The sequence below is a fragment of the Brassica oleracea genome, chromosome C8 (assembly GCF_000695525.1).
Source record: "Brassica oleracea var. oleracea cultivar TO1000 chromosome C8, BOL, whole genome shotgun sequence".
Classification (NCBI taxonomy): Eukaryota; Viridiplantae; Streptophyta; class Magnoliopsida; order Brassicales; family Brassicaceae; genus Brassica; species Brassica oleracea.
The window spans coordinates 30,450,807-30,466,078 of record NC_027755.1 but is presented as its reverse complement, the minus strand read 5'-3'; the positions used below and the strand labels follow the sequence as shown (position 1 = coordinate 30,466,078).

General features: G+C 33.8%; 2 protein-coding genes across 2 annotated transcripts; one reads left to right on the top strand and one right to left on the bottom strand.

Annotated features, from left to right (window-relative positions):
• The first annotated feature begins 1,583 nt into the window (after window positions 1-1,583).
• LOC106308297 (BTB/POZ domain-containing protein At3g56230) lies at window positions 1,584-3,439 on the top strand. Its single transcript, XM_013745448.1, has 3 exons — window positions 1,584-1,922; window positions 2,029-2,211; window positions 2,535-3,439. Exons 1-3 carry the CDS (start codon window positions 1,710-1,712, stop codon window positions 2,988-2,990), a joined length of 852 nt encoding a protein of 283 aa, XP_013600902.1. The 5' UTR covers window positions 1,584-1,709; the 3' UTR covers window positions 2,991-3,439.
• Window positions 3,440-3,582: 143 nt separating this feature from the next.
• On the bottom strand, window positions 3,583-5,029 carry LOC106308298 (transcription factor bHLH93). The gene is made up of 4 exons (XM_013745450.1): window positions 4,801-5,029; window positions 4,174-4,296; window positions 3,909-4,082; window positions 3,583-3,791 (listed from the first exon to the last, which is right to left on the bottom strand). Exons 1-4 carry the CDS (start codon window positions 4,879-4,881, stop codon window positions 3,696-3,698), a joined length of 474 nt encoding a protein of 157 aa, XP_013600904.1. The 5' UTR covers window positions 4,882-5,029; the 3' UTR covers window positions 3,583-3,695.
• Between the last annotated feature and the right edge of the window lie 10,243 nt (window positions 5,030-15,272).

Sequence of the window (15,272 nt, the reverse complement as noted above, 5' to 3'; positions counted from 1 at the left end):
GTGTTATGAAATAACTTATAATTTATAGTATCGAGAAATTTAAATAAGAGTAGAATTTGATACCCGTAGGAAGCAAATAACACTAGTATAAGGGAGAGAGTTTATTATAAGGAAGAAGAAGAAGATGTAATGGTTCTTTGATTATAAACTCTTGTTCTTGTTTATGGTGTACAAAAGAGTGAGATGAGTGATGGTATTTATAGTGAACAACAATACATAAAATAACAAAGATGGTGCTTAATTTGGTAAATGAGTGGGTGATCATAATGCTTGATGAGTAGATGATCATAGTGCTTGAGTTGGTAAAGGAGTGGATGATCATAGTGCTTGAGTTTGGTAAAGAAGTGGGATCATTTCAATGCTTAATTTATAACAAAAACATATTTCTCATCCATGATAGATTTTTTAAGGAATGATAAAGGAATATAATGTTCTTTTTCATTCCCAAGGTCACCATTGAAATTCTTTATGTTTAAACCGAAACGTTTATAAGACAAGGTTAAGGTTGGGTTTTATTGTACCGGCCCAAAATCAGTTACACTATGTTTTCATTTTCATTATTAACTTAACCGTTCATGCACCTGTCTTTAAAAAAATGGACCATACTCGAGAGAACTGTAAGATGATCCGGCCTTAAGAATTTGGAACCCCCAAAGCAAACGTTCATTTCGTGGCCTATGACCATGGATGTAACTGATAACCATTATAGAAACACTAGGAACCGACAGAAAAATAATGAATAGTAATTAAAATTTTAGGAATAATTCCTCGTCAAATTTAATAAGAAAGAGATTTGTTGTATAATTACAAACAAAAGAACGAAGAAGAACGAAAATGAAAACATATTTCTCATCAATGATAGACTCTTTAAGGAATGATAAGGAATATAATGTTCTTTTTTATTCCCAAGGTCACCATTGAAATTCTACATGTTTAAACCGAAACGTTTATAAGACAAGGTTAAGGTTGGGTTTTATTGTACCAGCCCAAAATCAGTTACACTATGGTTGTTTTTCTAGACGTGGCTTTAAAGTTACATAAATTTGTGCTGAGACTAGGAAAGCACACTTTAATATCATCTTTAGCAAATTTTATGAGTTAATTAACTTTTTACGAAAAATTAAATTAATATTGACGCTATATCTATGAATGGATGGAACAACGTGCTTACACTACACATTTGCTGTTGAATGGTTGGAAAGTCTTTTTCCTTTTCCCAACTTTTCAGTCTTTTAGCTTTTGAAGCTATCATTTCTGAAACCGCCACATTCTTATCTCCTTCTAATTAATTGTCCATTAATCAACGTATCATCGTTCATGTACATACGAAGCATATCGATCCAGCGTACAAATAAATGAATAAGTACGTAAGAATAATGTTAATATCCATGATAATTCATATATATTAATTTCAACGAAGGTTCCATGTTCCAACTGGACAACTCCCCCCAACAAAAGATTCCTTCATGACTTAATCATTTCATTTATTTGTTAAATTAAGCTCAACAACTCTTTACGGAAACAATCATGTTTCGAGTTGATTATCAATGAAATATATATAAAAAATGTTTTCAAGAACGTAGCCATCTCTAACCAACTCTTGAACAATATTTTAACAACTTGAATTCAAAGCAAGAAACTGCTCGTCCATTATCTTCCTCTGTTGATTTTCTTCACATTCTCAAGTTTACTCCCAAAAAAACCACAAAATGGATTGCTCAGTATGCACCACAATGCCATCTATTCTACGACCACCGAGGAACACGATATGCGGATCATGCTACGAAGGGGCTCGAACCACTATTGCGCTGCTCAAGAAGCTTGAGGGCGCGAACGAAGATCAAGATCATGACAAATCAACCGATAAGTCCACCGTCAACAATGGCTCCTCTCTTTCTTCTTCTCCTTTGTTTTCTCGCGAGGTACGTACGCTTCATATAGTTATTCTAACGTATGTTTTTAAAAAGCTATCAAAGTTTATATACATCAAAATACATCAATTTGTCCGTTTCATATGTTATGTTCCAGCCGCAACCATTACAAAAGGTGATCACATGGATAAAAAACATGAAAGAAACAGAAGAGGAACAGAAGAAGAGAATAGTCTTCTTGAGCAGCTTTGTTTCGGGATTCAAAGAACAACTTCATACTGATATTCTTCTAAAACCTGGCGATGATGGACCTCATATTCCTGCACATAGAGCTTTGTTGGTAAATTCAATGTTCTCTAGCTATGTTTCTTATATATGTATGGCATGCACTAGTTTTATTTTTGTTTGGGATTTCGTGGTTCTTTTCTGCATTTATAGGGTATATTAATGTGTTCTCCATTCGCATCAAACCATAGTTTATATTGCTTTGATAAAACTTATTTGCGTTTTATATGGTTGTTTTCTTTAAAATAAATGAAATAGATTTATTATTTATTAAAGAAGAAAAAGGGATATAAATATGTAAACACAAATAATGCAACTGTATAAGTTTGTTTTTCAATCATGACTTACATCTATATCAAAAAATTGTGTGCTATATAGGCTTCAAAATCCGAGATCTTCAAGAATATTTTAGATTCAGACGATTGCAAAACCGCTCCAGAATACGCCATAACTCTGCAAGAACTAAACTCAGAGGAACTTCAAGCTCTCTTGGAGTTTCTATACACCGGCACATTGGCTTCAGATAAGTTGGAGAAGCATGTGTATGCCTTGTTTGTTGCAGCCGATAAGTACATGATTCATTACTTGCAAGAGTTCTGCGAGCAATATATGCTTAGTTCCTTGGAAATATCTAGCGTTCTTGATGTCCTTGACGTCTCGGATCTTGCTTCGAGCAAGACGTTAAAGGAAGCTGCTCTAGGTTTTGTGGTGCGAAACATGGACGACATTGTTTTCTCAGATAACTACGAAGCTTTTTCACAGAAAAACCAGCATTTATGCGTTCAAATTACTAGGGCGTTCTTGATGGAAATGAGAAGCAAGAGACGTGATTAAATTAGTGAGAGATGAAAAAGTGTAATAAGCTTTTGTATGTTTTGTTGTTTATAGCTGTTCTTAATCCTCCAAGCTAGCTCCATAGCAAATTAAATGACTTCACTACTCGCCCTTGTACACACATTCACGTTCATATTACAACTTTTTTTCCTCTTTTGATTGATGGCAAAAGAAGCAATATTAAAATAAGCATCGAGATAATTAAGTAATCAATATGTGCTTTTCTGTATAAACTGAATTCATGTTTACTCATACTTAATTTGTTTATCCCAGTCATATATCGTTCATGTACCGTTAGATTTATGTAGTCCTTTTTTTTTTGAAACACAATATTACTCCATTCGAATCGCTAATTCGTCCGTTGCGGTACTAAACTTAAATAATTCTTTTTACAAAAAAAAGATTGTTAATAATGAGTAAATGGATATATTAGTGATTCGAATGGACGACAAAAAAAGGAAGTTCATTATTTACAATTATTTTTGAAGAAAAGACAGAAAATGTCCTTCTGAATTCTGAATGTTTATTTTGATGAAATTACTAACTTGATCCCGAAGAAATTTACTTTAGACATTTGATTAAGTAGATAAGAGACATATAATTGACTTTTCCTTGATCATATGTCTAACTAAAGAACCTTTTTAGGTCAAACAAATTTATAAATATATATATAGAGAGAGAGAATCATGAATACTTGATCCATGTTTACCCTTTTGGATCCTGGCTATCACTCCAGGTACTGACTGCTACTGCAACTGCCTGTTTCACTGCTTCACCATCCATGCTTTCACAATCATCATTCTGGGATTAATTCAAATTACATAGAAATTATTATCCATATATCATTAGTGATAAAATATAATGAATATATAATGTACTAGCTAGTATTTAATGATGACGAGGGATTAGTGTGTATACATTTGATATTCCAATGGCATGCAAGCTAAATGAGTCCGTACATGAAACCCTAGCTTCAACAACCTCAAGACCAAGATCTTCAAAGACTTCAAGAACACAAACCAACATGCCTGGCTCATTCTTACTTGACATTACCTTTATCATGAATCCCTTCTCTAGGGTTTCCACTGTAACCTATCATCAGTACAAAACTCCAAAATCAACGGACGCTTCTTAACGTTATAAATGCGTCAAAGACTCAAAGGGTACGTATATGTTTATATACCATAGGATCGGTAGGATCACAGAAATATTCCTCAGACGTGGTCTCATTGTTGATTTTGTCTACTTTGTGCTTAAGCTTTTTGATATATTTTGATGCATCCTCTATGATCGATGTTTCGCCCTCCTGAAAAATGTGCGGTAAGTATATATGGTTGGTTGAGTTTAGATTCTCCAGGTACATTAGTCCATGAAAATTTTCATTTCAATTATCATATTGGGATCTTTTATGTATCTTGTTATAATATATATATTCATTATGGTTGGGAAGGAATCAAGTAACTATAAATTGAAGAGACTCAAAGAAAAAAATATTAAATAAAACACATCACTAACCGGATTAGTTTTTTTTTTGGGCAACTATAAACTAAAGAGACTCAAAGAAAAAATATTAAATAACATATCACTAACCGAATTAGTTAAAATAGATATTTAATCCGTGTACCAACAAACAAAAAAAGCTTATGTTATACACTGAAAAGGAGTAGAGTTTGATCGCTGATGAAAGAAACAGAGATAGAGATCGGTGCATATATAAATAGTACGACTGAATTGGTTTATGAATAAAGAAGAGATCGAATCATATCACAATATAAACAAAGTTAAGAAGAGAGTGGTGGAATCTAATTACAGCATGTGAGTTAGTGATTGAGCGAAGCAATTGAAACTTCTCACGCAGAGAGGAATCTCTCTTGTATTCCTTCGAAACCATATTCTTCAATGCTTGCTTCTTCCCCTCTTCGGCTTCTTTTCTATATATAGAGAGAGTAAGATATGTAGAGGAATTAGAGATCTGATTTTCTTAAGTGTTTATAGAATCCTCTCGCCTCTCACATGTCTGCTTTATAGTCTGATGATCTCTTCATCGCTACAAAATGTGATACATACGGACAAAAATCCTTTTAGTATCTCGTGAATTACTTGATTGCATCTATGTCTAGTTGCACGATTTTCCATATTATATTATTATTTTATATATACAGAACTTTGTCCTTGATCAATATATATACAGTACTTACGTTAGAAAACTTAGAACGCATGAGGGTAATTTTTGGTGTTATGAACTTGTACATGCGCATCTAGAAACAATCACTGATAAACTTTGAACTAACTTGAAGCGATCATAAAGTAGAGATAGGATTACACTCAGTCAACATGACCTTCTTTACAAGAAGAGAAAACCATCCCCTAAACTATATTTGCGAAGTGATTTATACACATGTTGTCAATACAATCACTCTCGCTGAAAAAAGATGACATGACACTTAAAATATATGACATGGTTTTAGAAAATAGTGACATGACATCATATTAATTGTGAGATGTAAAATTTTTTATAAAAATTTAATTTTTTTTACAGGAATTTTAAATATGGTAATAAAAATAACTCATATATCATCATTAATGTCAATTTTCCATATCAATATTTATTTATGGTAAACTATTAAATATATTAATAATTCATATATCACTATTAAAATAATAATATATATGTATATATGTATCTCACATTAATAAAAATAAACTAAATAAAGTAACACTAATCCAAAAAAAAATTGATAGTTAGATATTTAAACATTATTTAAATTTATCCGTTCATCTTCATCATTTAAATTAACAAAAAAAAATTTCAGTTTAACTAAAACAAACAAAGTCTCAAATTTATTATAATTTATATTTATATGTATATATATTAAAATTAGATGGAAAGATATATATATATATATATATATTTAAAATAAATAATCATTAAACATAATATAATTAAAACTATTTTTATAAAATCTAATTTTATCTTTATTAAAAATTAAATCAAATCAAATTTAAATAATTATACCAAATAAAAATAATAATATTACAAAAATACGTTTATGATTTTTTATAACTATTGAAGTTAAAATATAAATTAATAATGTTGAAATATAAATCAAATTTTTTTTTTGAAATAAAAAGTGTTATGTTAAAAATTACTATTTCTCCGCATAGCGCAGGAAAACTCATAGTATCCCATACATAAAATTTAAATGGCCCATAAATATTAATATTGTTGAATTAGAAAGCATATCCAATGCTAGTGTGTGTATATATATATATATATATTAAGAACTATTATTGTTATTGAAGGAAAAATATGTTAACTATATATGCAATTTAAGGAATTTTTTTTTTACATTTTATATGCCTTCAAATAGTAACTAACTAAGAAATATATTTATAAGTATGCAATTATATTTTGTTTTATCTATTATATTGTATTTTATTTTCGTTGTTTCTAACATAAAATAAAATAAGTTCTCAATGTTTTTTTTGTAGCTAGTGGAAACCATTACCTATGTCATTCCGCTGTGGCATATATACACTTGAATTTCATAAATACACAAAGATACAGCCATCACGTTTAAGACATAACTTCCAATCATGAACCGCAAAACTTCCCGGTAAAAGATTATCTAGTTGGGATAGGGATCTCTTCTTCTTCATTTCTCAAGGCTGGTAAGGAATCAAGAAAAGTGGTTCAATTGTATATGTGCTACAAGGGTCCAATTCTAGTGAGCACTAATTATGCTTATAATCTACATTCATCGTCCATGTCTCGTTTTAATTGATCTTGACCACCTCTCTTTAAAGTCATATACATTTGTGCGTGAGTGACTCTTGAGTAGGTTTCCAGAAATGTGGAGAAGGCAAAATAGAAACGAAGGAGGGAACCATAATGGGGGAAGGAATAAAGCTTTAAATATATATATATATATATATATACACAATACTGAAATGTATGATAGCATCGGAAGGAGTGAAAGGTGAGGATAAAAGCAAACAGAAGAATGTTATTAGTTGCGATTTTGGAATGCCTCCAAACACTCCTCACGGGCATCTTTATGAGTTCCCTCATCACTCTTCACTATCCACCATCTAATTAGTGGTTATATATAATAATTATACACGTATTATTACGTATATGAACCTTACATATGTGCATCAGTGCATGCATCGATAAAACATACATCCAATTCTTAACGAGCACCCAATTTTTGATGAATGATGTAGTAGTCGTAGAAGAGATGATCAACAGTAGTCTTGAAAATTTTTAGGTCTTAGGGATCTGTAGCTTTGATACGATAAAATATAATGTAAAGTGTGTATTTATTCATCAACCCAATGGTGGTATACGAAGAGTATCGCATATGCTAACTAAGAATAAGAATACATATAGATTAGTCTAAATCCCTAAAGTATAGGAATACATAATTATTATTATCCCATTAAAATACTACCAAGACCATATAGTTACGATGCAATCATTTTTTTTCCCACACTGATTAAATTCAAGCACAATTAGTAAAAAGATACCGAATATTACAATTTAGATAGGAAAAAACTTCTTTACGTTAGGAACGCATCAAATATTTATCATATAATTACACAAAGTTTTCTTGATTACTTCACATACCATTTTATAAACATTCAAAACTGTACATGAGGCATATTCGTATGCATGTAAGCGCATATCATAAGAAATGTGATCTCGAATATATGAAATTTTCTATTTATTCATCCACAAGGACATATAAAAATATCCATCAATTCACTTGTCACATGTGTACCGATTAATCATATCATCACAAAATAACAAACACTACACAATGGACAAGCCCTTTCTTATCATATAGCCTCATCTATATCCTACTATTTCTCATATTCTTCTAGTTTTACAGTCTGTTTTCTACTCTTTAATTATTTTTAATTAGATATAGATAGTTAGGATTTTAATTGCTCGTATTTACCAAAAAAATGGCACTCACGTGACTTTCACTTCGGGAAGTACATTCGTATTCACATGCATAATTTGACAATACATATTTTTTTTAAATGAACATATTAATCTTTAAAGCTGAGGAAATAAATGGCTTTCGTTGCCCATGGCGTACGTATAGTAGAGAGAAAGGGACGTGAACGAAAGAGTTTGGACATCAGAAGTTCATATGCAAAAGAGAGAGACCCTGTCTCTTCCGATACATTCTACGAGAATATAAGAACGAAATTAAATCATCCCGTGAAAATAGTTGAATGATAACACATTAAAAAGAAAATGCGCTGCACTACCAGTCAAATCGTTTACTAAATAATTTCCACATATATATATATGTGTGTGTAGTAAGAAACACAAATATGACACGTGAGGTTGATAGAAATGTGGACTTTGGTTACTGTAGAGACTAGAGAGACACAAAGAGAGGAGTGGCCGAGAAGACAAAATTGATCACGGTATAATGTCACAAATCCTTTTTTGGTTGAAGTATGTCAACTGGTTTTTAAAGTTACGTTGAATAAAACTCGGTTCTTGAAAGTTGAAACTATAGAATCACAAGCAAAGATAATAAGAAGTCTTTCTCTTATTCAATCAATCACAAGCTCTCAAAGCACAAATCACAAATCAATAATATGTTATGCAACACAATATGCATCTCCATATATATATAATTAGATAACTCCTAGTTTCAATAGTATTATCATAAATCATATTTCCTAATCCTAAAGATAATCACAACTCATAAAAGAAAAATAAAACTTGTAACTCAAGTTTATCCAACATTCTCTCCCTTAAGCTTGAACCTATCTTCACTCACATCTCTAACTCCAATCAAATCCCTCATCCCCTTGAAACGAACTCTACCAAGTGATTTAGTAAGTATATCCGCATTTTGTTCACTCCCCGGAATATGTTCCACTTCAATTTGTTCATTCTAAACACACTCTCGGATGAAATGAAACCTCCTATGAATATGCTTACTTCTTTCATGAAACACCGGATTTTTTGTTAGAGCAATCGCCGATCTGTTGTCAACCTTGATGATCACTCGTGTACTTGCTTTCCCAATCGCCTCACCCAAAAGTTCCTGCAGCCATATAGCTTTTTTCGCAGCCTCTGTGGCAGCCATAAACTCTGCTTCACAAGAAGATAGAGCTACTATATCTTGCTTTGTTGAACTCCAAGTTATGGGACTCTCTCCCAAGTAAAATATATGGCATGTAGTGCTCTTGCCATCATCGTTGTCTGGGAGCTGTCACTGAAGCCTAACAACTTGGTGCCTCCTCCACGCGGGTAAAAGAGACCAAGGGAACAAGTGCCTCTTAGGTACTGAAGTACCTGTTTTAAGGCCGAGCCATGTGACGCACAAGGAGCTTGCATGTACCTGCTAAGTACTCTAACGGAGAACGACAAATCAGGACGAGTGTGCAACAAGTAACGCAGGCAGCCAATGCTACGCCGATACTCCTTCTCGTCGATCTTTTCCTCGTTAGGCTCCTTAGAAAATTTTGCATTCATCTCCATTGGTACATGAGTTAGATTGCACAAGCTCATTCTGGTTTCTTCAAGTATCTTGCGAGCATATCTGTCTTGTTTAAGTGTGATGCCTTCATCGCTTTGCAAGACCTCTATGCCTAAGTAGTAGGTTAACTTCCCAAGGTCACTCATCTCAAACTTAGTCGCCATCTCTCGTTTGAAATCAGATACGATCTTGAGGGATGATCCAGTAACTAATAAGTCATCCACATAAACCACTACAATCAGAATCTCACGGCCTTCTTCCTTACGGTAGAGTGAAGGCTCCTTTGAGCATCGATGAAAGCCTAAACCACGAAGTATTTGATTGAGTTTTATATTCCAGGCTCTTGGTGCTTGTCGTAAGCCATAGAGAGCTTTCTTAAGCTTGCTCCTTTGGCTGACTAACATACACTTCCTCCTTTAATTATCCATGAAGAAACGCGGTTTTAACGTCAAGGTGGTGTATTTCCCATCCATATGTTCCAGCTAGTGCGATGATCAACCTAATAGTCTCGATCCGGGCCACCGGAGCAAACACTTCGTCATAATCCACGCCGTGACGTTGAACATACCGTTTGGCTACTAATCGAGCCTTGTATTTGCTAATGGTTCCATCAGCATTGCATTTGATCTTGAAGACCCACTTCAAACCAATAGGTTTTACTCCTGCAGGAAGTTCAACAAGATCCCAAGTATTATTTTTCTCAATAGAGAAAATCTCATCTTTGCACGCTTCAATCCAAACTTTCAGCTTCGTAGCTTCATTGAAATCCCATGGCTCGTCGTTTATGATCATTAACAAATGCTCGCTTTCTATTTTGGGGATCATGATGTAGTCATCTAGATAGGACGGCTTATTCGATGCTCTTGTTGATCGCCTTGGTTGAGTATGGTCCTCATCTTCATTGTCATCACCAACGAACTCAACTTCATCGTTGTTATCTACATCTTCAAGACTCGCGACATCATCAGATACAGAGGAGCTACCATTCTCTTGATCACTACCGTTTAATTGCCTCAAGTTTACCTCAAACTCCCCTGCATCAAACCCGTTAGCATCATTCTTATTGATCCAGCTCCCGTTAGCTTGATCACTCCAGTTCCATTCTCGTTCTTCCTCGAACAGTACATCGCGCGACACTACAATCATTTTGCTCAATGGGTCGAGCAGCCGGTACGCTTTTGATCCCGGTTCTGTTCCTAAGTGAACTAGAGATCTGGATCGGTCATCGAGTTTTCTCCTTCCTGCCGTCTCAGTTCGTGCATGACACACGCACCCGAATACTCTAAGATGAGAGAGGTTTGGTTTTCTCCCCTTCAAAGCTTCATAAGGAGTTCCATCCTTCAACGATCTTTTTGCAACTCGATTAATTAGGTAGGTCGCGTGTCGTATTGCTTCTCCCCAAAGAAAATTTGGCATGCTCATATGTTTTAGAATGCTTCTGGTCATCTCTAAGAGCGTTCGATTGCGACGTTCTACTACTCCGTTTTGCTGAGGAGAATATGGTGCAGTCAAGTGTCGATTCACTCCATGTTTCTCGCAATAGCTTTGAAATTCTTGTGAAGTAAACTCACCTCCTCTATCAGTTCTCAATGTCTTGAGCTTCATACGTGTTTCTTGTTCCACACGGTCCTTAAAGCGTTTAAACTTTTCAAAGGCTTCTCCCTTTTCCTTCAAGAGTGTAGTCCACATATAACGTGAGTGATCGTCGATAAGGACGAAAACATATCTGTTGTGTGCTGGAGTTGACGGTGAAATAGGGCCACAGAGATCGGCATGTACTACCTCAAGGAGCTCATCTGCTCGATAGTGTGTTGCTTGTGGGAAGGTTTTCCTGGATTTCTTTCCTCGTAAGCATGAGACACAAGCTTCGGTGTCTCGATTTAGGTTAGGTATTCCTTCGACAAACTCTTTATTGACCATCATTCTCATTGTTTCTTTGTTAACATGACCTAAACGGGCATGCCATAACACACCTTCTCCAGATGCTTTGACTTGTAGACATTGCACGAGATCAGCTTGTAATGTCACTTTGTACATATGGTTCTTGGTTCTTGTGATTTTGATCATCGTGTTTCCTTAACGATCAAGTAAGGTCAGCGTGTTCTTCTTCATGGAAACTTCACATCCTGCCTCAGTAGCTTCTCCCACGCTAATAATATTACTATGTAGTCCCGGTATATAGTAAACATCTCTAAGTACTTTCTTCTCACCACTCTTGAGAATGAACCGTATTGAGCCCTTTCCTATTATCGAGATCCTTGAGCCATCTCCGAATCATACCAATCCAGTAATTATATAATCGAGCTCAAAGAAGAATGCTCGATTACCACTTATGTGGTTACTCGCACCATTGTCAAGATACCACACCTCCATTGTATCTGATTCTGCCTCAAACATCTTAGGTTTCACCTTATCTTCGTTTAGATAAACGATCTCATGCATCATGAGGGCATCTGCTTCTTGCGTATCCTCATCCTTCTTCTCTACGGTCTCTTGTAGCTTTAGAGATTTGTCAGGACAATCAGTGGCATAATGCCCTTGTTTATCACACTTGAAACATGTATTATGGGAAGCATCTCCGCCTCGTCCTTGCTTGTATGCTTCTCGTTGTTGTTGAAACGTCCCGCGGCCGCGGCCTCTACCTCTCCAATTGGATCGTCCTCCACGACCTCGACCACGGTTATTATAACCATAGCCCTCCATACTCGAATCTGTATTAGTATACATCAATTTATCAGAATCTTCTCGCGTCTCTTCATCATCTTCTTCGTCGGCGATTCTTTCTTCGTATGCTTTTAGTCTTTCCACGATATCCTCAAAACTTGTTGTATTGAGATCAAGAACCTGCTCGAGTGATGCAATGATATGAATATATTTCTTTCTCGGCAAGCTCTTTAAGAATTTCTTAACAAGTTTTGGCTCCTCTATCATCTCTCCTAACAAAGCAGATTTAGAGGAAATTTCAGATATTTTGCCAACAAAAACGTCAATCTTATCTCCTTCTTTCATCTTGAGTCTATCGAACTCTGCCATCAAGGTCTGTAACCTAGCTTCTTTCACACGTTCAGCCCCAACATGACGCGCCTTAATTGCATCCCATACTCCTTTAGATGTGTCGATCTCACCAACCTGTAAGATCAAGGCCTCTGGTATAAACTGGAACAGAAACGCGATGGCCATGTTGTTCTTCTTCTCGTCCTTGGTTCCGGGATCTATTACTTCCCATACTTCACTAACTTTTAGCGCTATCTTCATTCTCATGGACCAAACAATGTAGTTAGAGGAAGTTAGCATCGGGAACTTGATAGCGGAGGGGCCGGTGTCTTTATGTAACACGATCACATCTTTAACGTCACCCATTGTTTGTATTCTTCAAGAAACTTTGTGTGGCTCTGATACCAATATAGAATCACAAGCAAAGATAATAAGAAGTCCTTCTCTTATTCAATCAATCACAAGCTCTCAAAGCACAAATCACAAATCAATAATATGTTATGCAACACAATATGCATCTCCATATATATATAATTAGATAACTCCTAGTTTCAATAGTATTATCATAAATCATATTTCCTAATCCTAAAGATAATCACAACTCATAAAAAGACAAAGTAAACTTGTAACCCAAGCTTATCCAACAGAAACCACATATTTTTATATAATTGAATAAACACTGTTATTATTCAAAATTATAACTAGAGTATAGGTTGCAACGAGTGTTTAGAAAGAATATGGTTCTCGTTTGCTAGTTTTATTTCATATATACATTTGTATTCAAGTTGTTATAATCATTTCACACAACAAAAAGGTGGCTTAGAAATAACGTAATAATTTAACTACTATGGGTGAGGGATTAATAATAAACTAAGTTTCCTTTTTTCTTATTTTATTAGTATATATAGTATAAATATATAAATAATTATATATGTCATTTCTTCATCTTTTCTCCCTGTATTATCCGTAATAAAAACAAAATATTAAAATGTAAGAGGGTCTCGTGTTTGTGACAGCTATATTTCTTTTGTCTGCTCTCTATATGTATTGTATATCTTTTCCGAATCAAATATTATTCCATATGACACCTAAATGCATATATTATTGGTTTAGAGATTTTAAAACAAACTGAAAAATCCAACATTCTTGCATAGGCACTAGACTTACACCACGTCCACGTGAGAAGAGATCATTAGACGACTTCCATTGTTCTAAGGAATAAGGTTCCTGTTATTAATATCAATACTATTAAACTAAGAACATGTACAGTTGATAATAGTTGAATCCAACTTAAAATTTTAACGATACTGTAATGTAACTGCATATATATTGTGGATGTAACCACCACTTATATTGCCTAATTATCGGCTGATACTTTTTGTAACTGCACCCATATATTTTATTTAATCAAACAAAAACAAAATTTTGATAAAGATGCGGGATAACTAATAACGTACCCATAACTATACTTTTATTACGGTTAATACCCCCGTAATACTACATTGATACTATAAAGCTACCCGCATTTTCTAAATGTGTTAAACCCAATATGACATTTATTCTCTTTTTGCCGTTTTACGTGCTCAATAGTAACATCAACCATAATATTATTGGTTTTTTTTGTAACAATAGGTCAATATGCTTACACCAAAAAAGTAGGTCAATATGGACATGTTCATATTTGATTACAAAGAGAATATGAAATCATACTCACTCACGTGAAAGTTAATATTACGGCGTCTCCAACCATAATATTATTGGTTTTTTATAACTACGAAACATCAATATACGTAGTCCATATTTGATTACAAAGAAATACACAAGTGGAATTATCAAAACCAGAACCAAGACCACAGGCCAAATTATTATATGTAATTATAACATTATTATAATTATATATGAAATAATATAATGAAAACCATATAATTTTAACTATAGCACATGTATAGTTATCCAACATCATAAGTTCAATCAAATTGTCAAACCTCTTACTAATAATAATTAAAAGAATTAACACATATATGATTACAAAAAAATGCAAATACCGATATAAAAAAATATAAATATGAAAATTAAATTTCTAAAAATAAAGTAAAACAAAAAGGAAACTGTCATTCATGTAGGTATAACCAGTTAATTATAATGGATGTTTTGTAACTTTCCTTTTAGCTCCAATATTATCGGGACTCCTCTCATATGCATAGCGTCGTGTTACAGAAATGTATTTGACCGTGCGAAGAAAATGACTAATAAGTTAGAGCAATTTTCATTGACCCATGGTAAAAATAATGACCCATCGTCAAGCGTCTGAGAAGGCCACCGTCAAGTTTCATTGACCCATGGTATTTATTATCCCAAAGAATATTACAATCAATTTTTCTACTTACTGTATGTTATTTAGCTCTTTGGTTCATGTTTTTGGTTTTATAATTAACCTATCAAATATTTGATATAACCATTATTTTTACTGTTTTTATTTTTACAAGAAAAGACCAAAATTTTAAAATGAGATCAATATATTGTTGGATAATTCCAATTAACTTAAGGAGCAAGTTAACTCATTAAAGTGAAATTTGATGGGTTAAGGAAAAAGGAAAACATATCGAGCTTATGAATGTTTACATATTATTATTAGGAAAAGATGTATCTTCGCCTTTAGGAAAAGATGTAGTTTCGCCTTTAGGAAAAGATGTAGCTTCTTCCTATATAAAGAGTTCTTATGAAGAGATGTTCCATCAAGAGAAACACATTGAAAGGTTTAGTTTTGAGAGAGTTT

Bases quoted from the DNA above. Each gene is read 5' to 3' on its own strand.
- LOC106308297 (XM_013745448.1), top strand. From the start codon at position 1,710: ATGGATTGCTCAGTATGCACCACAATGCCATCTATTCTACGACCACCG. The intron at 1,923-2,028 runs GTACGTACGCTT...GTTATGTTCCAG, and splicing joins CTCCTTTGTTTTCTCGCGAG to CCGCAACCATTACAAAAGGT. The intron at 2,212-2,534 runs GTAAATTCAATG...TGTGCTATATAG, and splicing joins CTGCACATAGAGCTTTGTTG to GCTTCAAAATCCGAGATCTT.
- LOC106308298 (XM_013745450.1), bottom strand. From the start codon at position 4,881: ATGGTTTCGAAGGAATACAAGAGAGATTCCTCTCTGCGTGAGAAGTTT. The intron at 4,083-4,173 runs GTATATAAACAT...TACTGATGATAG, and splicing joins GTGATCCTACCGATCCTATG to GTTACAGTGGAAACCCTAGA. The intron at 3,792-3,908 runs GTATACACACTA...AATTAATCCCAG, and splicing joins ATGCCATTGGAATATCAAAT to AATGATGATTGTGAAAGCAT.